Source organism: Felis catus, chromosome E3 (assembly GCF_018350175.1).
Source record: "Felis catus isolate Fca126 chromosome E3, F.catus_Fca126_mat1.0, whole genome shotgun sequence".
Lineage (NCBI taxonomy): Eukaryota > Metazoa > Chordata > Mammalia > Carnivora > Felidae > Felis > Felis catus.
In genome coordinates this window covers 2,277,575-2,304,581 of record NC_058383.1, presented here as the reverse complement: position 1 = coordinate 2,304,581, position 27,007 = coordinate 2,277,575, and the positions used below count along the sequence as shown (strand labels likewise).

The 27,007-nt window shown below is 65.8% G+C and overlaps 1 protein-coding gene across 8 annotated transcripts; it reads right to left on the bottom strand.

Annotated features, from left to right (window-relative positions):
- Positions 1–225: 225 nt before the first annotated feature.
- On the bottom strand, positions 226–26,689 carry AMZ1 (archaelysin family metallopeptidase 1). Of its 8 annotated transcripts, XM_045047357.1 has the most exons (9): positions 26,418–26,684; positions 13,575–13,692; positions 11,040–11,551; positions 9,713–9,880; positions 7,733–7,861; positions 7,310–7,479; positions 6,717–6,893; positions 4,858–5,181; positions 226–4,447 (listed from the first exon to the last, which is right to left on the bottom strand). In XM_045047357.1, the coding sequence occupies exons 3-9, from the start codon at positions 11,341–11,343 to the stop codon at positions 4,391–4,393; spliced, it is 1,329 nt and encodes a 442-aa protein (XP_044903292.1). In that variant the 5' UTR covers positions 11,344–11,551; positions 13,575–13,692; positions 26,418–26,684; the 3' UTR covers positions 226–4,390. The 8 variants fall into 8 exon arrangements, 7 of the variants coding, with proteins under 7 accessions (XP_044903292.1, XP_023102080.2, XP_044903288.1 ...); XR_006590907.1 differs by lacking the exon at positions 7,310–7,479 and having other exon boundaries at positions 226–2,117; positions 2,390–5,181; positions 26,418–26,686; XM_045047355.1 differs by lacking the exon at positions 226–4,447 and having other exon boundaries at positions 4,512–5,181; positions 26,418–26,686.
- Positions 26,690–27,007: the final 318 nt, after the last annotated feature.

Here is a 27,007-nt window from a genome sequence, read left to right as displayed (position 1 = left end):
TGAACGTAGAGGTTCCTCGAGGGCGTGTGTGTGGCCAAGGGGACCAGACCCTCCAGGCCTGCCCACGTGGGTGAGGGCCAGAGCCCCTCGGACACCCAGGGGCGTGCACCTGCCGCCCTCACGGCCGGGCGGGCCTCCCGCCTTCTAGCAGGAGGGCACGCCTCCTGGATTCCAAGGGTGGGTGTCAGTTGGACCTCACCCTCTGCCCGCAAGGCCTTTTCTTCATTCAGGTTGACAGCATTTATTTATTTGAGAACGATAATGTCACACAGAAGTGGTTCAGAAAATTTGAACTACATGGAAGTTTCCCCGCATGGCACAGTTGTCCGGAGCCTCGGCACAGAGATACCTACGTTCAGGTTGTATGTTTCCCCTTGGCTTCGGGGCTTTTAAAAATAGGAATGATGGCACCTGGCTGGCTTAGTCGAGAACACCACTCTTGGGGGTTGGGAGTTCCAGGCCCACGCTGGGCAAGGAGACTGCTTAAATACAAAATCTTTAAAAAAAAAAATACAGTGCCCATCAAGCAGTTTAATCTGGTTGTGACTGGAGCGGATGTAATCTGGACGAATTTGGTGCCATTGAGAGAGGGCTCCTGGGGACGGGGCCATGGGCTGCAGGGCTCGGGACCCATGACAAGCTGGTGCCAGACGACAGAGCTCCACCTCCCGAGCCCTGCAGGGAGAAGCCGGAGCAGGGGAGGGCAGGCCCGAGGGCAGAGTGAACGAGAGGTAGCGCTGTGGGGCCTCCGCCTCCCGTCCCGCTAGGGCTGCCGCGTGCCAGCCAGGATGCCACCGTCCCACCTTCGGTGAAGTGTCTCCAGTGGGGTGTTCGGGGGGAGCACCCAGGTCACTCCCAAGGGATGTAGGTAGAACGTGGCTGAGGCCCGTGTGTCCCTCCCTGTATTTTTCCTGCTTGCACACTTAGGCCAAGTGGACGGAGGATGGTGTGTTCCTGCCTTTGACATTAGGCGCCTCCTTTCTGCAGGCTCAGGACCCCACACGGTGCTCTCGCTCTCCTCCTACGACCCCGTGCGTCCCAGCTCTGGCCCCCCGGCTTCCGTGACTCGCCTGTCACATGCAGCTCCCAGGAGCGTCCCCACGGGCGGGCCGAGGGACGAAGGCAGCAGGCCCACCGACGGGCCCCCGGTGGGAGGCCGTGTCCACGAGGAAAGGTCACGAACAGTCCAGCTGACAGCTCTCTCACTCTGACCCGGTGTGGCGAGAACCAGGAGGTCAGCTTCTGTTGCTGCAAGTCTGAAGGTGGGAAATCAAAGTGACGTCGGCCTCAGACGGAATCAAGCGCCCCGGGAGCCCTCTGCTTTGTCGGCCAGCTGTGGCGGCCGGTGAGCGTGTGCCCGCTTGTGCTGCGGCGGCTTCGAGCTGGTGAGCAACGCGCAGCTCCGTGGCCGGCCCCGCTGACCTCGGGCCAGTGAGACACCCCTTACCCGGACTCACAGACATGGGGGAGCAGTGCCATGAAGCGTGTCCCGGGCACCTGGGAGGAAGCCGTGTGTGCCGTGGCCAGCCGAGGAAGTGGCCGGAGGGAGGGGACAGCGCCCGCGAAGCAGGAGCAGTCAGCGTGGCAGGAGCCCCCGGGGACAGGTGACGCACGGCCACAAAAGGGTCCCGACGGAGATGCGTGGGCAGCAGCCCCGTGGAGTCCTGACGTGGAACCCGGCCGATGATGTTTCCAGGGAATTTGGTGGGTGCCCGGAGTCCCAGCAGAGGCGGGGTCACGGATCCCCCCGGGACCATGCCCGTGGCAGGCACGTGGCCCCGGCCGTGCGAGTCGAGGGTTGCCCTGGTCATGACCAGGCGGGATAGCTGGGATTGGACGGAACGCTAGTGACCCCAGGACCTTTCTTGGAAATTGCTTTTTTAAACAGAGCCCTGACAGGTTTGTTTCCCTTTGCGTCTGTAGCCACTAGCGAGTTCAAACCTAAACCTGGGTCATCCCGGCTCCTCCTGCATCAGGGTGCTGCGTGCTGTGCTGGGACCGGGTGGCTGCGTGAGCTGTGCTCCAGCTGACCCTGAGGGTCCGCCTTCTCTGCCGGGGTCTCTGAGGGCTGGAAGTTTGCGCTTTCCCTGGGCGTCCTTGAATCCAGTTCCCTGTACCTGTGTAGCCGCCTCACCGTGATCAGGAGTCTCCGGGCTTGGTTGGGCCTCTCCTGGCAGAGGTGACCTCTGAGGCCCGGCCCGGAAGGGTTTCCAGCTCCAGTTTGGGAGCTGCTTGGTGAGGCCTCCTGGCTTTCCCAGGGACGCTCCCGTTCAGCTGGGGACGACTCACCCCAGGGTGTTGGTCACCCACCCAGGCGGCTGCCCAGACCTGCAGGGAGTCAGCCCAATGTGCTGCGGCTGCTGCCCCCCACCCTGCTCCTCGGACTCACCTGTGTGCTCCTAAGAAAGAGCCAGAATACAGGTCTGCAGCCTTGCAGTCTCCGGCCGACCCCAAGCCCAGGTCTCCGGAGGAGGGCAGCATTCTTGCCAGGGTTATCGAGGAGGATGGAGGTAAGAAAGTCCCTGGGGCTTGGGAGGACTCATTCGATTGCACAGTTTATTTGTAGGAAGGTTGGCGGGTCCTTTCCCAGGTGGATTTGACTCCAGCCGACCCCACCCCCCCACTGCCTGTCGGGGCTCTATGCTCGGACCTTGGATGTGGGCGCACGCACCCCTGGAAGGGTGTGGCCTCTCTTGAACTTGATGGGATCTAAATTTGGACTCAGCTTTAACATTAGGCTGCTTGGCTGAGCCATGGCATGTTTGGGGGGTTATTTTTAAGCCCTTCTGGAAATTTTGTTCTTCCCAGAAAGGTCTGAACCAGCCGTCCCAGGAGAACCTACGAACAGGCCCCCAAGCCCTCTCTCGGACCCTGGCAGCGTGTGGGTGGCAGGCGCTCGGGCGGAGGGGCCCAGAAACGGCCAGGCCTTTCCTCCAGCTTCATTAGAACAGTTTTGATGTGTTAATGCTGCTTCGGAAGGTGCGGGCAGCGTTCCTGGCCCCGTCTCACACAGGAACCGCAATGCAGATGATGTCGTGACCCCAGAGTATTTTTAGCTCCCTTCTCGCTCTTGGCCTGGGCCCGCAGGGATGTTGGGGACTCACGGGGACCTGAGACTGATACGGACCTTCCAGGCAGTACAGTCCACTTGGTGTGTTTATTTTAAAAAAACAAAAACAAAAAGCAGCCCAGGCCCTGGCTTCTCAGAAGCCTGGTGTGTAGCTCCTGCGGGTCAGCTCGGGTGAGGTGCTCGGCCGCGCCAGGGCTCGTGACCCGCGACTCTGCCCGAGCAGATGGCGTTCATTACGACCTCCGCCGGAGCCGCCTCCCCTGGGGACCGTCTCCAACCGCTCTCCACCCCCCGCTGCAGTGGTACTTGATGTAGGAAGGACCTCTGGTCTCGGTGCCTCCAAGTTTTATTCTCCCCACGTTCCCGCCCGCAGCCGTCACCCCCATGGCACATGCTGAGCCCCTGAGGCCCCCAGCTCCCCGAGTCCATCGGTCTGGAGACAGACCTTTGGCAGAAGACGGAAGGGACCGGGAAGCTAGGTCATACGCGGAGGAGGTGATCCCATCCCCCATGGTCTTCCGGACCTTGCCACCACCCTTCAAAGGTAGGACCCAGGAGCTGGGGTACAGTGAGGGTGATGCTCTGGGGGCCTCCCGGCAGACCCCGCAGCCAGGCCCAGGGACCTGCCTTCCCCCAGGCTCTGTCCCCACTGCAAAGTCCTGAGCTCAAAGCACAGGGTTGGGGCTTTAAGGCACTAAAGTTGGGGGGTGGGGGGGTGCATGCTCACAGCGACAGCCCCGGACTGGTCTCCCTCAGGTCCTGGGTCTCCCTCAGGTCCTGGGCCCCCCTTCTGCCCACCTGGCTGTTCATCTTCTCCCCGCTTTCCATCAGTTCCCTCCAGGTCCCAGCGATGCCTCCCAGAAGCCACAACCAAGTCCTGGGGCCATATCTATGCTGGGCCTTTTGGGGTCTGGGATCCCACAGCCTAGCCTGGTGCCCAATTACAAGGAACCTTCCACCCTGTTTGCTTGGGGCAGGGCGGGGGGGGGGGGGGGCGAATACTCTGCAACCTGCATTGTGTTTCGTATTTTACACGGTTTTTGTTAGCCCCCCACGTTTCAGAGCCACCCCCTTGCTTGCCTCCTTCCAGGTGACCATGCTCCTCGGCTGTTGCAACCAGAGGTTTCTCTCGCCGCAGGCCCAGGGGCCCCCTGCTAGTGAAGCCGGTGCCGGCAGACATGGGAGCACACGGAAGGATTTCAGATGCGGGAAGCAAAGTTTGACAGAAGTAAACGGGGACAGTTGACCCCCCGGGGCAGCCGGCCCCCCACGGCCTCAACACTTGTTAGAACGAGTTGTCAACGCCACAGGCCCCTTTTGTCAGAACACCAAGGGTGACAGCAGGCAGAGGTGGTGTCGGGGACACAGCGTGAAGGCCTGAGGACAGGAAAGCCGTGAGTGTGAGAAGGCCCCGCTCTGGGGGTGGAGATGGGCACACGGGTTGGGCCCCAGGCCCAGGAAGCCGCCATCCAGGCTGGGCCCGAGGACCCTCCGCAGGGGCCGGGGTGAGGGGGCAGGACGCGGGGCCCCACGCGATGTTCCCCTCCGGGCGCCAGCGCCGGGCGGTGGGCCCCCGTCTAATTCCCCTCCTCCCGCCAGCGGCCGGGGGACGAGCCCGCCTTGGACAGCTTGCGCGCGCTCAGCTTCCTCCTCAGGGAGGAGAACGTGTCGCCCAGGACCCGGCGCAGCCCCGAGCCGTCTCGGCCGCAGGGCGGGTCCTGCCTGGGGGCCGGGAGCCGCCCCGTGAACATCTCCCACCCCGCCAGGGCCTCCACGGCGCCATCCACCTGCGCCAGCTCCTCCTCCGTCACCTCCCGCTCCAGGGCCCGGATGCAGCGCTCCAGCCACCGTCCGTGCTCCCTGATGGCGTCCACGGCGGGGCCGCACCCAGCCGGGCTGTCCGGGGCGGCCGGGGAGCCCAGCCCCTCCTCGGGCTCCGGCTCGGGGCCCGCGGAGAAGGTGTGGCTCCACGTGTCGGGGGTCAGGGGCTCCGACCCGCTGTCGCAGCTCAGGCCCGAGTCGGCGCTGCAGGGCGGAGTCTCCTCCGAGGCGGACGGCGCCCCTGCATCCGCGTCGGGCCGCGACCCGGCTCGAGTCCAGGCGTAAAGTCTCTGTGAGGGAGAGACACGGGCTGGGTGTCCTGGGCCCCATCCCTCACCTTGTCCGCGCGCTGCCGGCCCCCGTGCCCGCCAAGCGCCGTGTGGGGCCAGCTCCGGAGCAGTTAAATTCTACCGAGTGTGCACTTGACCTCAGGCTGCCTTCACAACAATAAACACCCAGAACTCCTCACTTTGTCCATTTCTACTTCGTTGTACCCTGGCTTCCGCCCTGGCGGATGCGCCCCCCACTCCCCCCCCATTCGTGTGCTAGGACGGGAGACACCACCACTACGGCCCACGCCTCTGTCCCCAGCAGGCGTGCACCGGCACAGAGCGCTCCCGGCCGGCCCCTCTCCCACCCCCAGGTCACCTCCCAGAGAGTCCCCGGGAGCTGTCCCCGCGGCCCCGTCCTCCTCCACCAACTCGCAGGGGAGGCGCCACCCAGGGCACAGCAGCTCCGGGGTGGAAGCCGCGGAAGGTTGTGCCCAATGACCAAGCCCCGGAAGGACGCGTGTGCCGAGCGCCGAGCTACCGCCAGAGCCGAGTCTCCCTTCGCCTGGCCGTCGCCGCCCTGGCAGCACGCTCGCCCCGCCCCACCGCCGCGAGGACCCTCAGCGGGGCTGCCTGTGGGCTCCCCGCTCCAGGCGGGCAGGCCACTTCCTGGGGGCAGCTTGGGGGTCCTCCAAAGCGGGGTCCCCGAGCCGCAGCACCCCTGGGAGCCTGTGACACACGCAGGCCCTCCCCGTCCAGGGGCTGCCTGGCCACGAAGCACACCCCCCCCCCCCCAACCTCCCCGGAGCGTTTGCACCCCGCTCCCCCGCCAGCCACCCCGTCGCGGCCCGGGCTGCCTGCCTCCGGGGTTTTTCCCAGAACCGCAAACAGCTTCTGGCTTAAAACTTTTGGTTTTAAAATTAAGCCAAAGCTCTTCGGTGGAGAGGCCTTGATAAACACCGCCGGCCTCTGGAGGCTGAACTCAGAATCAAGTCGGAGTCCGCCGAGCAGGCTTCCCGCCGCGGAGGCTCCGCCCACAGGCCCCGCGCCGCGCCCCCGGCCGACAGCAGAGGGCAGCAGCGCCCGCGGCTCGCCCCAAACCGGGCAGGGCAGGAGAGGACCGCGCGTCCAGAGTGCCGCCGCCCCCTGCCAGGCCCGCTCGGGTCTCCTCCCGCGCGGACCCCAACCACCGGAGCCGGCGGCCCCGGCCGACGCAGGGGTGGCGTGGTGGGCGCGCCCAGCACCCACCCACCGTTCAGAGCTGGTATTTCCCATCTTTGCCTGAGGAGAGCCGTCCACCCTTTGTCCCCCCTGCGCCCCGACGGCCACGGCCACCGTTGCTGGGTGCGCGCCACGGGCCAGGCTCGGGCGCCACACACTGCCCAGCAGAGCAGGAAGGTGCCGACCGGCAGGCACGCGGGTCCGTCTGCTCCCCTGGGGTTCTCACACCCGGGACCCAACTATCCTCTGCTCTCGGACTCCCGCGCGGGGCCCCAGCCCAGGCGCTGGCCTGCTGCGGTCCCTGCCCCGGGGGCCCCCCCCTCAGAGCCGCTCACCTTGTACCTGTCGATGAGCTTGAAGCCCAGGACGTGCTGCAGCTTCCGCAGACATATGGGACAGAGGTCCAGGGGCCGCCGCAGGGCCTCCTCCAGGCTGAGCGCCCCCTGCATGATGCAGCCCAGCCAGCGGCAGCTCCCCAGGCCCAGCAGGTGACAGAGCTCGTGGCAGGTGACCTGCGGGGGAAGGCCCGCCACTGACCTTGCAGCCGATCCCCGGGACGCCCCAGAGGGGCCTAGGCCACCGGGAAGCGGTCCATCAGCCCTCCGCGTCCCGGTCCTGACCGCACGGGGCACAGACGGATGGCCCTGGGGCATCAGACAGACACGGGTTCGAATCTCTGCCGCTGCCCAGCCGAGTGACCTTAGGCAAAGGTCTTGGCAGCTCGGCCTTCGTTCCTACGCTCTCTACAGGGAAGCAGGGTGGTCCCGGTGAGGGCGGGACAGGGGACTCAGCGGCTGCCTGCTCACACCCCCGTGTCTGATCGCACATCCTTGGCACATTCCCCGAACCGGCCAGAGCCCCCAGTGCTTCTGCCCACTTCCTCCCTCCACCTGTGCGGTGACCCCCACACCCTGGCCTCCACGCCCACCTTGCAGCACTGGGCCAGCCCCAGGGCGCTGAAGCACAGTGTCTGGCCTGGGTCCTGCACTGGTGTCTCAGGGCCTTCGGCTGCCGCCTGGACCGGGGCTGCCTCCGAGGTGCCAGGCCCCGGCTGCAGGAGCTCCCCCGAGAAACGGGCAAAGCTGCAAACGCCCACTTCTGGGGAGAGGTGGAGACACACGGGCTCGCGGGTCACCTCACCCGGGGGCGCAGGAGCAGAGCCCCCCCCACCCCACCCCTCAGGACGCACGGCTCCCGCAGGCCGGCCCCCCGGCAGCAGCCCAGGGCTGAGCAGGAAGGGCACGGCCGCGCGTTCGGGGGCAGCGGTTTCCGTCCGCGTGCTCCCATCGTCTTCCCCGGGACGGGCCCCGCAAGCTCGGCCGAGGTGGGGGCTGCCGGGGCGGAGGCTCACCGTGCCCTGGCAGGAACTTGCCGAACGTGAAGCTCCAGGCCTCGCAGGGGTACAGGTCAGACAGCGTGAGGCCCAGCACGCACAGCGCGTCGCCCGGCTTGCTGCTCTTCAGGAAAGACAGGATCCCGTCTGTGGGGACAGAGGAGCCACAGGGCTCAGTGCAATCATTAGGGTCCCCAGAAAGAAGAGGCAGAGGGTCAGAGAGGTCTGAAGGTGCTGTGGTGGGTCGACAGAGACACAGGGCTCGGGGACCACGCCTGCAGCAGGACAGTGTCCTGAAGGCAGGGGACAAAGGCAGGGCCAGGAAGGTCCATGGCCAGGAGAGCGTCTCAGAGTGACGAACTTGCAGCCTGGGACACAGAAAGGGACATGCTACCATTAGAATGACACCTGTCCCAGCCAAGAGCTCCCTGTCAACCCTGAAAACTCAGTGCCAGCAACTCGTCACGCGCGCTGGGGATTGAGACCAGCCCTCCCGCCGAAGATAAACCAGAGAAGCTGAGTGAAATACAAAACACGGCTTCTTAAAGCATCCGAGGTGGGAGCGGAGTTGGCCACAGGGGACCAAGCGCGTCTTGGGAGGCAAAACAAGCTAAGTCTGATGACAATGCCAACTGGGTCACGGGGGTGCTCGTCCAGGCTCACAGGGCCATTACACGCAAAACAGAGAATGTCAGTGCATGTGAATTATGCCTCAGTAAACAGGATTTAAAAAAAAAAAATCCGAAACCTGATGAGAACTTGGATCCAAGGAGAGAACTGAAGCAGACTAGCTAAGACTGGGCCCCTTCAGAGACGAGGGAGGGTGGCAGACCCCGCTCCCAGGACCACGGACGGCCCAGAAAAGCTGTGTACCCACAGGGGCCTGGCAGAGGAAAAGCGAGCCCCGCCCCCGGCACGAACCCAGCACGAATCACATCACCCCAGGCCACTAGATCTCCAAAAAGGTAAACTAAGTTTCCAAGTAGTATGTCCAGCTAACGAGAGAAAATACCAAGACAGAATGAACAGAAAGACCACGAGTAGGCCACCAGCACGCGCCAGACGGCGGAACCGAAAAGCACCTGTGTTTGTGGCCATCCATACCGAACTTAAATCTTAGCGGGAAACTGGTATTTTTAAGAAGTGACACTGCTGGGGGCACCTGGGTGGCTCCCTCGGTTGAGCGTCTGACGTCGGCTCAGGTCATGATCTCACGGTTCGTGAGTTCGAGCCCCGCGTGGGGCTCGGGGTGGGCAGCCTGTCAGTGTAGAGCCCACTTCAGATCCTCTGTCCCCCTCTCTCTGCCCCTCCCCCACTGGTGCGCACCTGTTCTCTCAAAAAATAAAAATAAGAAACGTTAAAAAAATATATATATTGCCGATTTGAGAAAGAACCCACCAGAAACGGCAGAAATGGAAAGGGGAGAACTAAAATTAGGAACTCGATGTACGGGCTTCACAGCCCAAGGAGAGAAAAGGCACAGAGGCGGAGCAGGGGGGCCCTGCGTGGAGCCGGAGGAGGGGCCGGAGGGGTTTCCCACCACGGCTGAGACACTGGGCCCTCCAGCCCCAGCGCCATCCAAAGTGCCCAGCCTGCTCCTGGGGCCTCCCTAGACCGGAGTCCGGGTGCCCCGCACATCTGAGCGCCTAAGGCCCATCTGTGCCCCGCGACCCGCCCGCTCTCCAGCTGCCAGTGACCTGGGGGCTGGTGGGGGCTGGACACGTGCAGGACAAAAGTCTACAGGGGTGCCTTACAAGGCGGCAGGCGCCCGAGAAGGGCTTGCCTCCCCCACCCGTCATGCCCTGGGGTCTCCAGCGCACGCTGGGAGGGTCGTCTGGCCTCCAGACGGGGAAGGAGGCTGGTTTTAGCCCTGCTCTTCAAAAGCCTGGGGAATAGAGGTTCCCCCCCTCAAAGAAACGGGGCGAGGATTCCTTCCACCCGCCTTCTGCCTCGTGGAAAGGGCCCGCGCCCTCCCCCCCCCCCGCGCCCATCACCCACCCGTGTGGAGCTGGAGCCTGTCGGAGTCCTGGCTGGGACGTGAGGAGCAGTGTATGGACGCGGCCGCCACCGAGGGCAGGCACCGGACCTGCAAGCCCAGGAAGAAGGCCTCCGTGCAGTCGCGCAGGTACTCCAGCAGAGCGCCACCCGCCGGGCCCTCGCTCAGATCTGGGGGCGGGACGGCCCGTCAGCCGCCCCGCCCCCACCCGCCTGCGCCCCGCCCCCCCGCCAGCCGCGGCCACCGGGCGCAGGAGGCCACCGTGGACCTGCCTTCACGGAAAGGAGAAAGCCGCAAGAAAGGGCAACGCCCCGATGAGAGAGGTCTGGAAGGTGGGGAGCCCCTCAGGGAGGGGCAGGGGGGCCCCGGCCGGCGCCCAGAGTCCCCGAGGCTGAGGCTGGCCGGATGGCAGGAGCAGAGCGCGACACGGGAGGCGTGCGGGCAGGAGGCCCCGGGGCAGCCACACCAGACTGCCGCAGGAGGACAGACGCACACCGAGCGAGGGCCGGCTGCAGGGGCCCGGGGCGGGCGTCTGGCTGGAAACCCCCAAAACGCACATTAACGAGCGCCCACGCGTCTGCTCCTGAGGGTTTCGCTGGCCCCGGTGAGCTGCTGGCAGGGGACAGAACGAAGCGGATGGTTCGGGCGCTGTTTGCCGGACACAGCTCGAGCCAGGGACGGCGGACGGGCCGCAAGGGGTTGGAGAACGAGGGTGGCCGCAGGCCTCTGGCCCCCTCAGCTCTGCTCGGGCCTGGTGGTCGGTCCTCCGCAAAGCCAGGCGCCACCCTCTCTGCCCTCACCGCGTGGACAGCCGGCCAAGGCCCCTCGTCCGCCCCAGCCCTTGCCCAGCAGGCCTCGCGGAGAACGCTTACCCTCGCCAGGCCCGGCCGGCCTCCCCAGCACGGCCTCGGGGTCAACTAAGCCTGCGTTCAAACCCCACCTGTGCCCATCGCCAGCTCGGCGTCCGCGGCAGGTCAGGTGACCTCCCGGGGCCGGTTTCCTGGCCTCGGACACAGGGCAGGCGGGCTGGGAGGAACGCAGTCTCTGGAGGGCCTCGGCACAGCGCCTGGGGCTGCACACCCCGTGCGCAACAGGGGAGGGACGACGCGGCCGCAAAGGCCCCACGGTCCCTGGCTTCCAGAGCGGTGTCTGAGCTGGGCGGGCGGAGAGCCCGGTCCCAGCGGGGGCCTCCCTGCCCGGCCCGGAGCCCAGACACCCTGCCTTGTGCGAGACTCAGACTCCGGCTCCCCAGCGGGGCGCGGCTGGCTCCACGATGCCCACCCGCTGCGGGCCCGGCGCCCCAGGGTACGCAGCCCCCCCACCTCGTACCGATGGGCTGCAGGTAGATGTGCTTCCGGGCAGGGCTCTGCCTCCGGGGCGGCAGGGAGGCGTGGAAGGTCTGGAAGTCCTCGGGGGCCTCGGGACGGCTGAGGAGCCAGTCGAAGGCCGTGTGGATGAGCAGCGTGCAGAAGAGGGTCCTCTGGGGGTTGTAGGCCTCGGCCAGGAACAGCCTCTCCGCAGGGGTGAAGGCAGACGCGTAGAGACGCCGCAGGGTGGGGTCGCTGGACACCAGCGCCTCCTTCAGGGCCCGCGGGCCGAAGCTGAACTCCTGGGCCGGCCTGCACTGCAGCATGGCGGGCCCGGCCGCTCCGGGGAGCCCCTGCTGTTGCCCATGAACCCCACAGGGGACAGCCACGATCTCTTCCGGAGCCTTCCTGCGGGCCGATCAGAACCGCCGAAGGCTCCCCACAGCCGGACGCTGAGCCAAGGGCCCCTCCCGGTGTCGGGCCTCCTCGGTGACTGCAGGGGGTGGCTCGGACGCCTCCAGGCCTGGCAGCACCCTGGGGAGGGGGACACGCACACTGAGAACAGGGGCCGGGTCTCTGAGGCAGGAGGAGCAGAAGAAGGACATTTTCTCTGGCCGCTGCACAGGCACCAGCGCCCAGCTCAGGGAAGGGTCCTACTCCCCCACCCCCAGTGGGGAGCCTGTTTCCATGGAGCCCCAGTGCCCACTCCCACGGACTCGCCCCTCAGATGGGAGGGGGCGCCCGGGAAGGACAGCTATGCCACGGCTGTGGGAGCCCCTGCAAAGCCCGAGGGGGCACCCCCAAGAAGGCAACCAGCCGTTCCTGTCCTTTTGTGATGGCCAAGGGCAGCCCATCGCCAGGGGCCCCACAGCGCCTCCTTGTCCCACCTATGAGCCCTCCTCGCGAGGCCCCGCCTGCCTGAGGACGAGCACCAGACCCCTGAGTCGCCAGGCCAGCTGGAAGCAGGCGAGAGCACGTGGGAGACAGGCAGCCCCCAGATCCAGAAGGTTCCCAGCACACGTGCCAACCACAGAAGGCCAGAAATAGGGAGATGTGACCGTGCAACAAAGAGCGCTTTGAGGGCTGGGACAGACCGGCGGGAGGGGACACGCCGGGGGGGGCGGGGGGGGGGGGGGACAGACGGGCCGAAAACGGGACAAAGTCAGTTCACAAAGTGGAGTTTTCCTTCCGCGTTACAGGGAGGACTAAGAGGTCCGTGCCCCTCAGAGACGACGCCCCCTCCGCCACCATACGCACCCCGAAAAGCTAGGCCGCCACCGGCAGATGAGTAGAGCAGGGAGGTCACAAGGAAAGAAGCCAGAAGCCGGAGAAAAGGCACACAAGTAACAGAGAACAAGGCGAGCCAGAACAGCGGATGGTACACTCTTCATTTAGAGCCAAGCCTGCTCTTCGGGGAGGGGGTGGGGTGGGGCGGGGCGAGGAGAGACCGGCCCTGCCGCGGGGTGGGGGTCCCAGCTGCAAACACAGCACCGCCGGCGGAGTGAGGACCTGAGCCACACTCCCTGCAGCTGACCCCGAGCTGAAACGTGAAAGTTCCGAGCGCTCACACGGACACATACGTGTGTGTGTGCATCCATGTAAATGTACGTGTGCACGTACATATACGTGCACCCAAATTCCGTCATCCGTACGTTTTCCTCTGGAAAATTACATCGAGTTTTTCCAGAGGAAACTACGTACACACAGGCGGATGTATACACAGATATATTCCCCAGAGTTACGAGGGAGGGTGGGGGCTGGGCCCGAATGCCCGCAGAGAGCTCTAGGTTTTCCTTTGTGCAGATCTTTCTCACAAATCTAAGCTGCCGGTGCGGTGCAATCCTACATCCTCCAGACTTAGTATATTACCAGCATCTTCCCAAGTCCTTACACGTTCTATTGTAAAAATGCCGTTTTTAACGGCTTCCCAAAAACACCATGATGAACATCTTCCTACCAAAGTCTGAGTTTCTCCTTCCCCAGGACAGATGCCCAGAAGAAAAGACACCACGTGGGGGTGGTTAAGGGGGTCCCGATCTGCACCGCCCACCTGCTTTCCAGAAAGGTCATGACAACTTACAACCCCAACAGCCGCTGACGTTCTAACTAGTCAGCAGCAAATGAAAACCACCCAAGGTGGGGGCCCCTGGGTCGCTCATTCGGTTGAGCGTCTGACTCTCGATTTGGGCTCAGGTCGTGGTCCCGGGGTCGCGGGATCGAGCCTCATGTCGGGCTCTGGGCCCGGTCCCCATCACGCGGAGCCCCGCTTCTCAGGAGCCCCTGTCCAGGCCCCAGTCCGCACCACCAGACTCCAGGGCAACACCGGGAGTTTTGCACCAGGATCAAGAATGGGGCCTGGGCTGTAGGGGGAAAAAACATCCGATGCAAACCCATGGATCAACTCTTGGCCGGGGGACGGGGCCACGGCGGGAGGGGGGCAGGTTCTCCAAGAGGCCAGAAAATGTGTGGAGGACCTAGCGAGGACAGACCCTGTGCACCACAGGGACCCAGGAGAGAACATCGGCACTTCCGAATGGGGCCCGGGAGGGACACATACACCAGCAAGTTCCTTCTGTCCTTGGCGCCCTCGTTCCCTCGGCAGTCCCCGAGCGCCTGCTCATCCGTGGTGCTTGGCCGACCCCCCTGCAGGTCTCTGACCTTAGGGAGCTTCGATTCTAGAAATGTGTAACAGACAATAAAACGCAATAAAAATAAAAGTACATACTGTCTACACGGTGTGAGAAGGGGGTAAAGGGCCTGGAAGAAAAGGCTAATCCTAACCCTAACCCTAACCCTGACGTGGTGAGGTCCGAGCAGCCTGGAAGGTCTGGGGCGAGTGTCCCAAGCAGAGAAGCAGGTGCAAAGGACCCGTGGGTGGCTTCAGGGGCAGTGAGGAGACAGCGTGGTGGGAGTGGGGGCGGGAAGACCGGCCACATCACGCAGCACAGGGAAGGCTGTGTCTACAACTCTGGCCTCATCCCGAGGGGGGGCCGGGGGGCCCGTGTGTGTACCACCCATCTCGTCCCTGAGGGGCCAGGCGTCCAGCCTTCAGAGCAGGCTGTGAGCTCCTGGCGGTCCAGGCCCCCGGGGGCAGAGAGCCATTCAGGGAACCTTGACGAGGGAGCGCCCTCCACGCCAGCCCGGGCTCCGCGATGAACTTGGCCCTCTGCCCTTCCACCCCGTCGTGCCGCAGTGTCCTCCCCGGCACGGCGGGCCTGGCGGCAACTGCCCGCCTCACCCAGAGCGCGGCTGCACGGAGCGGGAGGAGGAGAACCGCCGGGTCCCGCCCGGCTGCCGCCCTGAGCACCTGACCCCGTGGGCACCTCGCAGCCTGTTTCTGGACGGGGCTCCCGTGGCTCTGCGTCTGCGCCCTCGGCTCTCCCAGACCCGCGCGCGGCGCCCCCGCCGCCCCCAGCTAGAGCCAGAGGCTTTCCCGCCAGCAGCCACCCCGAGACAGTCCCGAGCGGCCCAGCCGCCTCCGGCCGGCTGGGCTGAGAGCTGCCTATAAACAGGTTCGGGACATGCGGGAAGGTCTGTGTCACGGCCTTCACGGGTAGCCCCCACCGGCCCCGGTCAACACCCGCCCCCCACGCCCGCTCCCCTGCCCCCCAACGCCTCAGTCCCGCAAACCCAAGATCGCTTTTGACCCAACACCTCGTCTGGACCCACGGCTGCCGGCCTTCACCCATCCCGGAAGCCAAGGACACGGACTCAGAGAGGGGAAGCCACCTGCCCAGGGACACACAGCTACACGGACTCAGAGGAGGCGCTCCTGACCTCGGGTACACCGCCCCTCGCTCTGGGCCTCATCCACAGGGCCTCCTCCGCCCTCGAAGGGGCCTCCGGCAGCGTCGCTCCCGTGTCACCGTGTCACCCGTTGGCTCCTCAGGGCCTCGAGCCGACACGCCCCCAGCCCGCCTCTCTGTGCCAGAAATTCCAGGGCCCCGCCGCTCCTTCCCACGCGGGACTCAGACCCAAACCGGGAACCTCGGGTTCCCCTCGCCGTCCCGAGAGAACCCAGTCACGCGGCACACGAGGGCCCCGGGGGCAAGAGGACCGGACACACGGCCGCTGTTTCCCAAGGAGGCTGGGGGGACCCGGGGCGCAGCCCGTGTCTCACCCCTGCAGCCCCTGCACCGGAAGGGCGGCAGGGACCCCGGGAGCTTTCGCTCACGTCGGCACAGCTCTCAAGGCGCCGCAGGCCTGAAGTTAAAACTCAGATGCGTGCGACACAAGGACAGAGTCCTGCCCCCCATACAACCCCCCACACCCACACCCCTACACCCCCCACACACACCCTCCCATACAACCCCCCCACACCCACCCCCCACACCCCTACATCCCCCCCACAAACCCACATTCTCCCAAAAAAAAACCCCATACAACCCCCCACACCCACAACCCTACACCCCACACACACACACCCTCCCATACAACCCCCCCACACCCACCCCCCACACCCCTACATCCCCCACACAGACCACACCCTCCCATACAACCCCCACAACCCACCCCCCCAACCCCTACACCCCCCCACAAACCCACACTCTCCCAAAAAGAAAACCCATACCACCCCCCACACCCCTAGATCCCCCCACACACACACCACACCACTACCTAGGGACAAACCCCCCACACCCACACCCCTACACCCCCCCACACCCACAACCTCCCATAACACCCCCCCATACCACCCCCCACACCCCTATATCCCCCCCACACACACCACACCCTCCCATACAACCCCCACACCCCTACACCCCCCAAAACCCACACCCTCCCATAAAACCCCCCCATACCACCCCACACCCCTACACCCCTCCACATACACACCCTCCCATACAACCCCCCACCCATCCCCCCCACCCCTACACCCCCCACACACCCACACCCTCCCATACAACCCCCCATACCACACCCCACACCCCTACACCCCACACACACACCACACCCCCAGTACAAACCCCCCACACCTACACCCCTACACCCCCCCACACCCTCCCATACAACCCCCCCCACACCCAACACACACCCCAGTACAAACCCTCACACCCCATACCCCCAACCCCCTCCCACACACACCCACAGCCCACCCCACCCTACCCCCACACGCCCCTACACACACCCACACCGTCATGTGGTCTCTGGAAAAGCCACCTAAGCGAGGAAACAGCAAATCACAGGTCAACAGTGTTGTTGTAAGAACAACCTTCACCTCATGGGCTCCCCATAGGGCCCCAGGATACACTTTGAGAACCAGTTTTCTCTGATTCCTCCTGCCTGAGACACGTCACACCCACCGTGGTGCTCAGAGCACCCACGGGGGATACAGGTCCAGTGGCAGTCAGCAGAGCCCCACGTGCCCTGCCCTGAGCAGGGCCCCTGGCCCAGCAGCCATCCGGGGCCCAAAGAGCCTGGGAGACAGGGCCACACCGGCCCAGCCCGGCTCCAGCTGGGGCACGAGGGTGTTTAAGTCTCTGCGGGGCCCAGACGTGGACACATGTCTGCCCAGACAGCATTTCCTCTAGAGACCCCCCTGTGGCCGCATCCGCCTTCCTGGGTCCCTGGGGGAAGCCCCTCCCTCCCCCACAGGGTCCCATCTGAGCTGCACTGGCCTGTGAGGTGTCCGATGGGGCCACACGGCTGGATGGCGGCCAGCTCCGGGTTCAAAGCCAGCCCTGGCGATGGAGCCCGAACTCTTAGGCACCGACAGTTCCCAAAGCAGAGGGGGGTGGGACCGTAGACACAGGGTGAGACCCGTCCCCTCCCAAAGGCTGTTAGCACTGAGGCCTTGCCCGACCTTTCAGGCGGGGCGCCCAATGACCCCCTCGCCGGGGGTCTGTGTCACCCAGAGGCTGGGAAAGGGCCTGGTACAAGCCACTTCCTCCCGTGGGGGGGGGGGGGGTTAGGTCTGCCAGCGGGAAGGGCAGGCTCGTGGGCCCGGGGAGGGAGGGCAGGCTGCCCAACCCCAGGGCCCCGGCACCTGCTCCCGCGTCTGCCTGGACAGACGCCCCATCTCCGGGCAAGAAAGCACGCTCTGATTCTTGTGATTCTGAGGGCGCTTTGCAAAACCTCCGGCAGCTGCACGAGCTGTGGGCCCCAACCTTCAGTGCAGGCGGAGCAGCCCCGCAGAGACACGTGTCAGGGGTCAGCTCCCGCTTCTCAGAAAGCTTGGGTTTGGGGGGGGGGGCGGGAGGGGGGGCTGTGTCTGCGCCCGGCTTTTTGTTACATTGGCCCTCGCCGGAGAGCCCTAACTTGGACTCCAGACCCCCTTCCCTTCGCGTGACCCAGGCAGGCAGGGGTCCCCGCCCCCCGCCGGGATCCGGGCCGCACGCTTAACTTTGGCGTCTCTAAGTAATCCTCCCCTCCCCCCCCTTCTCTCCTCCGAACGCGCTGCCTCGTTTCCCGGGTGTGCGCAGCCGGCCAGCCTCCTTCTCCGCCAGCCCCGGCCCCGCCCGAGGAGCAGGAGCGCGGTCCTCCCGGAGGAGGGGAGGTTCTCCGGGCCCGCGCGCTCCCTTTCCACCCTCGACCCCGCCTTCCTGTTGCATGTTTGCTTGCAACGGTGACGGCGGCGGCCCAGAGTCCGGGCCACCCTGCCGCGGGCGCGGAAGGCGGGGAAGGGTCCCCCCCGCCCCTTCCCTCCCCAGACCCGCTGCGCGGCAGGGCGTCCCCTCTGCGGGGCTGGCGCGGAGCACGGAGTACGCCCTGCACCAGGCCCTCCGGGAGCGCTGCGCCCACACCCCCGCTCCTGGCCCAGGGGACCTTTGGTTCCCGCCTCCCCACCCCCTCCACCCCCTGCCGAGCGGGAGTGCGCCCGCCACCACGGCGTCCTCCGGGCTTGCGCGACCCGACCGGCGCCGCAGCGCGGCCGGGGCATTCCCACCCGACACTGCACCCTGGGCTCCCGGCCACCCGGCATGGCGGTCCCCTCCCGGTCCCCGCCTCCCCACCGCGCCTCCGTGCCCCCTAAGCGCCGCCCCCCTACCTCGCAGCCCCGCGCCCTCGGGAGCCGGCGCACGCGGCCGGCCGAGGGCAGCGTGGGCACTTGTCGTGGGCCACGAAAATCAAGGAGGTCCCAGCATGACGTCAGCACGGGGGCCGGGACCGAGGTGGGACCGGGGGCCGGGCCGGGAGGAAGCAGCTCCCGCCGCGGGCACCACACACGCACCCGCCCCCCCGCCTCGCCGCCGTCTTACCCTCCGCGGGGTCCACCAGGGGGCGGGAGGCTGGCAGCGGCGAAACACTCCCGGGCACGGCCACCGACCTGCCGCCGAGTTCTGCCGAGCACGCGCGGGACGCCCGCGTGGGACGCCCGCGCTCCCAGAAATACCCGGGGGCGGCGGGGGAGGAGCGGCACAGGTGAGGGAGGTGAGGCGGCGGGGCCAGGTGGGGCCCAGGTGGGGCGGCCGGCGGCTCTCGGGCAGGCCAGTTCCATCGCCGCGGCCCCAGGAGCTTCCCCTTCACGTGGCAGGTCCGCCTGGAGGGACCTAACGAGTCTTCAGGACTTTTCGGTGGGGGGGGGGGGGGCGGGGAGAGGTTCCCTGGATGCTCGGCCTTTATTCTCTCTTGCCGGCCTCTTCACGAGCCTGACAGGTGACGCTTCTTTTTGCGCCCATTTTATGGATGGAAAACCGAGGAGTGGGCAGGGGAGGCGACTGGCCCAGGCGGCAGAGCCCGGCTGGCTTCAACCCCGAGCGGCCGGGGCCCCGGCGCCCGGCTCCCGGCTCAGGGCACTCGGTCGGGAGTGGGAGCGCTGGGATCCCTCGAGTCCCGGGAGAATCCGGGTGGCCGGCACCCCGGGAGACGAAAGGGAGGGCGGCCGGGGCCCCGCTGCTCCCCGGGAGAACGGCATCCTCGGCGCTGTGGTCCCGCCAGTCCAGCCACCAGGGCCCGAGCAGTTGCCACGCGCCCTCCCCGGGGGACTGGTTTGCGGCGCACAGCTCCCGGGAGGCCACGGCCACGGGCCGTCGGCACGGGGCAGGCGGCCCCCGCGAAGCTGGAGGAGAGGTCCCTCAGCCGTCGCCCGATCGTCCTTGCCCCAGTCTCGCGGGGCCTCCCCAGAGCCCCGTCACCCTGCTGGGCTGCAGAGAAGCCTTCACGAGACGCGGCAGGCGGGGCTCGCCGGCCTCTGCACTTTTTCGGCACACTTCTCGGGCCACTGCTAACGGTTTCCTCTGCCTTCTCTTCTGTAGCTCAGCATGGGGACCCAAAGTGGCACAGGACCCTGTCCTGAGTGGTCCCCACTCCTTTTTTTTTTTTTAATTTTCTTAATGTTTATTTTTGAAACAGAGAGAGTGCAGCGGGGGGACGGACGGCGGGGGGCGGGGGGAGGGGGACACAGGATCCGAAGCAGGCTCCAGGCCCCGAGCCGTCAGCACAGAGCCCGACGCAGGGCTCGGACTCACAAACCGCGAGATCGTGGCCTGAGCCGAATTCGGACGCTTAACCGACCGAGCCACCCAGGCGCCCCAAGTTGTCCCCACTCCTGATCGAGAATACAGCTCAGGTCACGGGCTCCGTAGCCTTTCCTGCACCCCTGACACAGCTCCCCTTCCAAGCCCAGCCCCGGGACTCGAGTGCAGAAGGGGGGATGGTCTGGACATGCGGCAGGGCCAGCCCTGAGTCGGCCTTAGGGGACTTCCACCATCCGCCCCCCGAGAGCTTTGGCGGAGGATGGGTCCTGTCCGGAGGATTCTGTAATCAAGACTTCCAAAAAGGCCAGCGAGGTGTAAGGGCCGTGTGCAGGACCGGCGGCCACCCGAGCACAGAGCCAGTGGTCAAACGTCTGGACTCGCTGCTCGGGCTACCGGACCAAACTCTCTCCTCGCCTGCAGGACGGAGAGGCCAGGGACCCGGTCTGCATAGGGCAGGCCGTGGGGGTTATGTCACGTGCAGAGAGCTGGTCGGATGGGGCCACTGGGACGGTCTTTCGAACTTCCGCATGTGCAGCCCCTGCGGGGGACGAGACACGCTGAACGTCCACTTGGGGGCGTGGGCCCTCAGGTGCCAGACCAGGGGCTGGATTGTGCGGTCACCTCATGTAATGCTTATGCCAACCCAGGGGGGGAGGAAGTACTGTCGTCCCATCCTACAGATGGGAAAACGGAGGCTCGGGAGCCCGGAAGTGGTCCCCAAGACAGAAACCGAGGTCCGTGTGGCTCCAAAGACGCACCATATCGTGTTCACGTGGCAACAGACGCCGCCTGGCGTGGTCACTGTGGTGCTGCTTCCTCCTGAGCCTCCGTTTTCTCACCTGGAACGTTCTCCCCCACATGGCCCCCCACCCGCTCTGCTGCTCGGGTGGCCCTAGAGAGCTGACCCCCCATCCAGGGACCCCTCACGCTCTCCCCCCCTCGCCCGACTTGCGTCACACGACTGTGGGAGGCTGAACCCCGGTTCCCTTGTCCTTCCCTCATCGTGTGTCATAAACCCGCGTGCAGGGACCTGATGGCTCTGTCCCTGGTGCCTGAAAACAGTGCCTGGAAACAGCAGGTGTCCGTATTTACTGGATGGAAACACACATCGTGCGGTCAAATGAGACGGTGTCACCTTCTCGGGCTCTCTCGTTAGTGTCCAGCTGAGGTCACTCGTTCCCTCAGACGTGTCCCCACCACCTCTGAGCCGGGGCTGGGAGGTGCCTCCGGATGCCGTTAGCACCGAAAGGACCCGTGTTTTGGGGGCCATGTTACTGGGTCGACCCTCAGCTGCTCTCAGGCCGCCCGGCCAGGAAGTGTCGGGCTGGGCACCCTAAGATAGCCCCAGAACGGGGGCGTGGGCGACGGAAGCTTCCCAGGCTGCCCACCCCCAAGGGAACTGGGCCTTGTTCTGGCCAGAGTCACCTGGTCCCCTCCCAGTCACCTGGCGTGGCCTCCCGGCAGAGAGGACCTGGACCCCAGCACCCCAACCCTCAGTGCCCCTGTGAGCTGGGCGCCCCCGCCACGTGCCCGGGAAGGGCCAGGGAGGCACTGTGGAGGGGCAGGGTAGCGCTGTGGTGGCCCGGAGAGGAAGGGCATGCGGAAGGGGCAGGATGGGGAGGAGGCCTTCGGACTGGGCTTTCAGGAGGTTTCTGGGGTCTCCTGGGGACGAAGCTGTCCTACAGAGTAGCCGGCAAAGTCACATGGTGAGTGTCGAGGGGTAACTGGCAGGCGGGCGGATGGGAGGGAGGCTACTGTTCTCTCAGGATATGTGGTGTGACGGGAGAAACAGGCGACGGCGGTAGCTGAGGAGTGCAGGAGAATGTTCTAGAATGGGGTCTAGGAGAGGCCCACAGGAGGTTCCCTTCTGGCGTCGGGGCCTCCTGAGCCCCCACACGGCTGGTGCGCCAGGACCCCCCCCACTGGCTGCCCAGCCCCCGCCCCCCAGCCCCCCAGCCCCGGGTTATCAGGCCTCCCTCCTGCAGTGCACTGACTTCCCGGACCTGAGTGTGGTCGTGTGCCCATTTGTGGGCTGGCCCCCCCGGGGATCCACGGGCAGCACCACGGAGAGAGCCACAGGGAGCACCACAGGGAGCTCCACCGGGAGCACCACAGGGGGAACTACGGGGGGAACCACGGGGAGCATCATGGGGAGCTCTCCACACAGGGTAAACTGAGCAAGCAGCACAATCCATGCTCCCATCTGTGGGAGCCAGCCAGCCTCTATTCTGAGTCCTGACCCTGCACCAGGCTCTGGGTTAGGACCCAGGAGGCACAGTGAACAGGTGGGGAACAGGCACCCCAGGCTCCCGGAGGTCACTCTCCTGCCTCCTGGCCCCTCCGGTTGGGGGAGAAGCTTCCGCAACCACACTTTTGGGAGGAGAGGCGCTCGTCCGTGGAGGCCTGCCCAGCTGACCGCTGCCGTGAGGTCTCTGTCCCCTCCCCAAGGGTCCCGTCTGGGGCTGGTGGGCAAGGGGAGCTGGCCAGAGGGAGGGAAGGGCTCCCTGAGTAAGGACCACCTTTTCTCCCGAGTCTAGGTCATGACGGCTCCTGCTGGGTCCCCACAGCCACCTGCCCAGAGCCAGCTGTGGCCCCGGCCCCCGCCGCGCCCCCGAGGCGAGAGAGGTTCCTAGTGCAGAGAGGAGCCGCTGTCTAAAGGCCAGCATTATTGTTCCGGCCCCGATTTGTCCCCAAGCCGCCCTTTTCCCCTCTGGAAACCTTTATGATAAGGGGCCCCTTTGAGCCAAGTGTCGCCTCTGCTCTGGGCCGCCAGCCTCCCCGGCCGCCCGCCCACCCCTGTCTGCCCGGCCTCGTTCCGGAGAAGCAAGTGCCCCCACGGATGGCTGAGGGATGTGTCATCGTGGTCCCCAACAAAGCAAGGGAATTTTCCCTCTAAACCTTAAGAGATGACATGGCAACAACTGTCCATTGTAGGGGATCGAGAAAAACAGAAAACCCTGTCATCCAGCCGCCGAGAGGTCAGACATCCTCCAGGTACGTTTGGGGGCTCACACCCCACGTTCTGTCCTGCGGGCGGCTGTGTCACGTGGCACCTCCCCGCCAACAGCCAGAAAGCGCGTCCCCACCTTCTCTGTGTTGTGTTTTGATTCGTGGGTGATTCACCTGCTTTGGGACGTTCTGTCTTCTCCCCCGGTTTCCTTGCTAGTTTACATATAATCTGTGCTAATCTCATTTCCGTACATCTTTGCCGCACAGACATCCCACTTTCTCCCCCTCAGCACAAACCTCTACCAATAGATCCTGGCTCACGGCGCCGCACTCTGACACGCGGAGCCGCGGGCATTTGCGATTCTCACTGGGGGTGGGGGTGGGGGTCAGAGAACCGGGGACCTGAGGAACGCCCCCTGGATACCCGCCGCCCCAGCCGCCCCTCGGCCGGGCAGCCGGACTAGGATACTGCCTCCTTCCAGCTGCCCAGTGAGTGCGGCCAACTGGAAATCCAGGTGAGGGAGGACCAGCTCATTCGGGAGGATCCTCACTCCGCGTGGGGCGGGGGGTACCGAGTGCCAGGCCCCCCGGAACACAGAGACAGCCTGCTGACATCCAGCCCCGGGCCGGCTGACGCTTCGGGCCACCGCCCCACCCCTGCACGCTGGGACACATTCGTCTCGGACTCCAGACCTCTCCCGTGAAGTCACCTCGTTAGAGCCAATTCTAGAAATGGACACTGACGTGGGGTCCCCTGTCTTTTCAGCCAGACGGTCAAAGGGTACCGTCCCCACCTCCGTGCTCACTGCCGTCCTCTGGCCTGGGCAGATCTGGGGTAACAGCTGTGTGGTCTGGGGAGGCTCCCTCACCTCACCGCACCTGTTTCCTGGGAGCGGCTTGAATAGCGGCCCACCTGCGGCCTCGGGATGGGACCTTATTGGGAATAAAGGTCTTTGCAGATGTAATTAAGGTAAAAAGCCTCAAGATGAGATCATCCTGGATCCGAGTGGCCCTAAATCCATTGCCACGTGTCCTTATAAGTGGGAGAAGAGTAGAAGACACAGGAGGAGGCCAGGTGACCTCGGAAGTTGAGACGGCAGGTGGGGCCACCAGGAGCTGGGAGAGGCCGGAAGGACCCTCCCCTAGCGCCTCTGGAGAGAGCATGGCCCTGTGGCACTTTGATTCGGATTTCTGGTCTCCAGAGTTGGGAGACGCCATCGCTGCTGTTCTCGAACCCCCGCGCCTGCCGCGTTTCCTGGGGTTGCTTGTCAGCACTGGAGAGCTACACGGTACTTCGCGGCACTCGGGAGGCCCTTACAACATTCATTCAGCAGATGCTCAGACACCTGCTGTGTGCCCCGTGCTGGGCCACGGGGACAGGATGCTAGGCCTCTCTGTGCTCTCCTTCTGTCCACTGGCAGCAGACGAGGGGAGACAGGATGGAGGGAGGGGCCACAGGGGGCATGGACAGGGGGCCCGGGGCAGAGAAGCGGGTCCTGCCGGCCAGAGGGACGATGTGAACAGACCTGGAAGGCAGAACGGGCGGGGGTCAAGGGCTCAAGAGGGGAAGCAGGGTTACGTGGGGGGGGGGGGGGGGTGGTCAAGTCCCTTGTAACAAAGGCAAGGGGGCCGATGGCCCAGGCAGGGGCTCTCACGTCTCTTACTAGGTTACCTGGGAGCGGTAGGGGGAGGCAGGTGACGTCCAGGTGGGAGGCCTGAGCCCAGGCCCAGGCAGTGGGGGCTGCTCGATTTGGGCAGGGACGTAGATTCAAGGCCTCCCCTGGGGCGCAGGGCTCCCTGCCCGTGCCTCAGTTTCCCCAGGCCTCCTGTCTCAACGATGCTCCTGGAGCTGCTCTGTGTCTCACTGGAGGGATGGGGGAAAGCGAAGACCTGGAACCGCCCTAACAGATGCCCACCCTGTACCAGCTGGCGCTGCGTGCCCAGAGACCCCCATCCCCTCATCTCCTGTCCGGGGCTGTCTGAGGGCCCTCTCGGGCATGGGGGGCACAGAAGACCCTGGCATGAGAGGCAGGATGGGGGGCAGGGCAGAGCAAGCCTGGGCTGCCAGAAGGGTCCGCCCTCGGCGCTCCTGATCAGTATTCACCCCAGAGAACAGCTGGTCTGGCTGGGGCCCAGGGGAGGGGCTCAGCTCAGTCACCGCCCCCCCCCCCCCACCACACACAGAGGGCCCTGTCTCTGCTGCTGGGGGCAGGGGCCCCTCCCCACGAATGGGGGTCCCAGGAGCCCGGGAGGACCGCCCTGTGTCTTGTCTCTCTCTGGCACACCCCCCTCCTCTCCCGGTCTTGTGAGGTCAGGGGACCAGACGGCACACACGCCCTCTCCTGGGGAAGCAGCCCACATGCCCGGGCAACATGCAGACTCTGGAGGTGGCCCACCTGGGCTCCAGGTAGCCACAGCCCCGCACCCGGACCCCAGCAGCGGCGGGCACAGCCCACTCTCAGGGGCCCAGAGCAGGGCGGCGGGGCGGGGGTGGTTCTGGGACCGAGCCTGCCCCGTGCCTAGCCATGACAGTGGGTGGCTCCGGACAGAGGGGCTGCTTCCCTCCGGATGTCCAAGTTCGTTCGGGTGGTCACGAGGGCTGACGGCACTCCTGAGACCCCAAGGCAGCCCACGCTCACGGACCACTCATCTTTGGCGGACACGGTATCCCAAAGGTTTAGGGTTTGGTGATTCGCCAGGGGGCCCACCGAGGCCACACCGTCAGGATCTGGGACGTCCTCACTCCCAGAGAGGACCTGCCGGCCCTTCCTGCACCCTACTGTCGGGTGCGTGCCTGGCCCCCGCTTGCCCTATGGGGGGGACCCGGGGAGGCCCAGAGTCCAGTGGGGGCAGACCCCAGGTGTGTGGGCGGCTCTGGGCAGGCCTGTGGGAGGCCTACCTGAGGGGTCCCGGCTTTGTGGCCGGTTCGAGTCCTCGGAACCCATGGTCCAGAAGCTTCTCCAGGGAAGCACAAGAGGATGGGGTCAGTCTGGGAAGGTGGCTGGGGGAGAGTCCCAGGCGGGGCCAGAATTAGCCTGGCACGACTAAGCCTTGGGGGACGCAGTGAGCCGGTGTCACAGGGCCTTCCTGACCCATCAGATCTGCGTCTCCCGCCCCCGAGCAGGGAGGGCTGTGGGGCGAGGCGGTTACACTGCAGGGCCCTCCCTGCTTCCTAGGCTGGGGCACCCCTGCTGCATCCATACCTGCAACCCAGCCCCAGAGCCCACAGGCAGCTGAGGGTGGGGTGCCGGCTGCTCGAGGTGTCCGGGAAGTCCCACCGCAGCTGGGGTCTTCTAGGCGGGTCCGCCGGGTGGGCTGCACACCCAGCCCACCCTGGAGGGCGCGGGAGCCCGCAGGAGCTGGAGGCCCAAGGAGCCGTGGGGTTCGACCCGTCCCAGTGCAGAGAACGGAGCGTATACTGGGCGGGGGGGATTCCTGGTGCGGCAGCCCCAGGGCCGCAGTCACCTCACCTTTAGGCGAGCACCCAGCCGCCCTGTGGCCTCTTCCCAGCCACACACCCAGAGCCGGACGAAGCCATGCGCCCCAGAGAAGCTTTCCAAGGACCCACCTTGTTCTTAAAGCCCAGCCTTCCCCCTGCAGCCCGTGAGGCCGTGGGCCACTTCGCCCACCCTGTGCCACACTCAGCAGCTGCCAGCCCACCCCTGGCCTGTCTGTCCCAGACACACACCCTCCTTCTACCTCTGGCGTCCCTTTGCCTAGAAGGCACACTGCACCCCTCAACAGGGTTCCCCCAGTGGGGCTGGAGCCCCCCCCCCCACCCCATGTAGGGCGCGAGCTCTGGCCGCCATCCCGGCTGTCCTCTGCACCTGCTCCTGCCTGCCTCCTTTCCTCCCGGTCCCGGCTCCGGTGCCTTCCACTGCACACCCCCGCCCGCCCCCACCCGCCCCTGTCCGCACCCCCATGCACCCCCGTCTGCGCCCCCGTCCGCCCCCGTCTGCGGGAAGACCTCTGCTCCGCACTTAGCTCTCACACCCAACAACTACTTCTCCCCTCAAGCCCTCCTCACGCGCACTCACCTGGGCAGTGGCTGTCTTCCGCCCGGAAAGACGCTACGGGCTGGGGAGCTGCGGCCACCTCTGTCTCGCTCCCGTCAGTGTCCAGCGCGATGTTCAGCTCCTAGCGAGCGCCCGGCCGGGGTGGCTGTGATGCCACGCACATGGCAGTGTGGAAACCCCGTCCCTGCACACACCCCACCCGTGCCTAGTACCCTGAGCACCCCCACGTGGACACGCCCGCCTCCATTCGCACACAGGCACGGTGCCCGCCGGGGCCCAGAGCCCTCCCCGCCCGCTGCCCAGAGCCCTCTCTCCCCCCCGCCACCCACGGGTCACACACACAGAGCCAGGCGTGCGCGCTTGCTCCTGCCATCCCCGCCACCCTCACTGCAACAGGCGCCCGGGCTGCTGTTGGCCGCCTCTGCCTGCCGGCGTGTTTGCCAAGCAGTTTCCATGGCGACACATCTCGGCTCTGCCGGGAACAGACAAGTGCAGCGAAGACAGTCTCCATGGAGGGGATGAGGCTCGAGGTCTCCACCCTCGGGCTCCAGGCAGGCCACGGAGGGTGTGCTCCCGTGAGCCTCCGTCCCGAGTGAGGCTTGCACCCTGAG

What these genes read in the sequence shown, in the direction of transcription:
- AMZ1 (XM_023246312.2), bottom strand. Translation starts at nt 11,343, where the DNA reads ATGCTGCAGTGCAGGCCGGCCCAGGAGTTCAGCTTCGGCCCGCGGGCC. An exon ending in CATCTACCTGCAGCCCATCG is followed by an intron (nt 9,881 to 11,039) that starts GTACGAGGTGGG and finishes TCCCGCCCCCAG; the next exon opens with ATCTGAGCGAGGGCCCGGCG. An exon ending in AGCTCATCGACAGGTACAAG is followed by an intron (nt 5,182 to 6,716) that starts GTGAGCGGCTCT and finishes TCTCCCTCACAG; the next exon opens with AGACTTTACGCCTGGACTCG.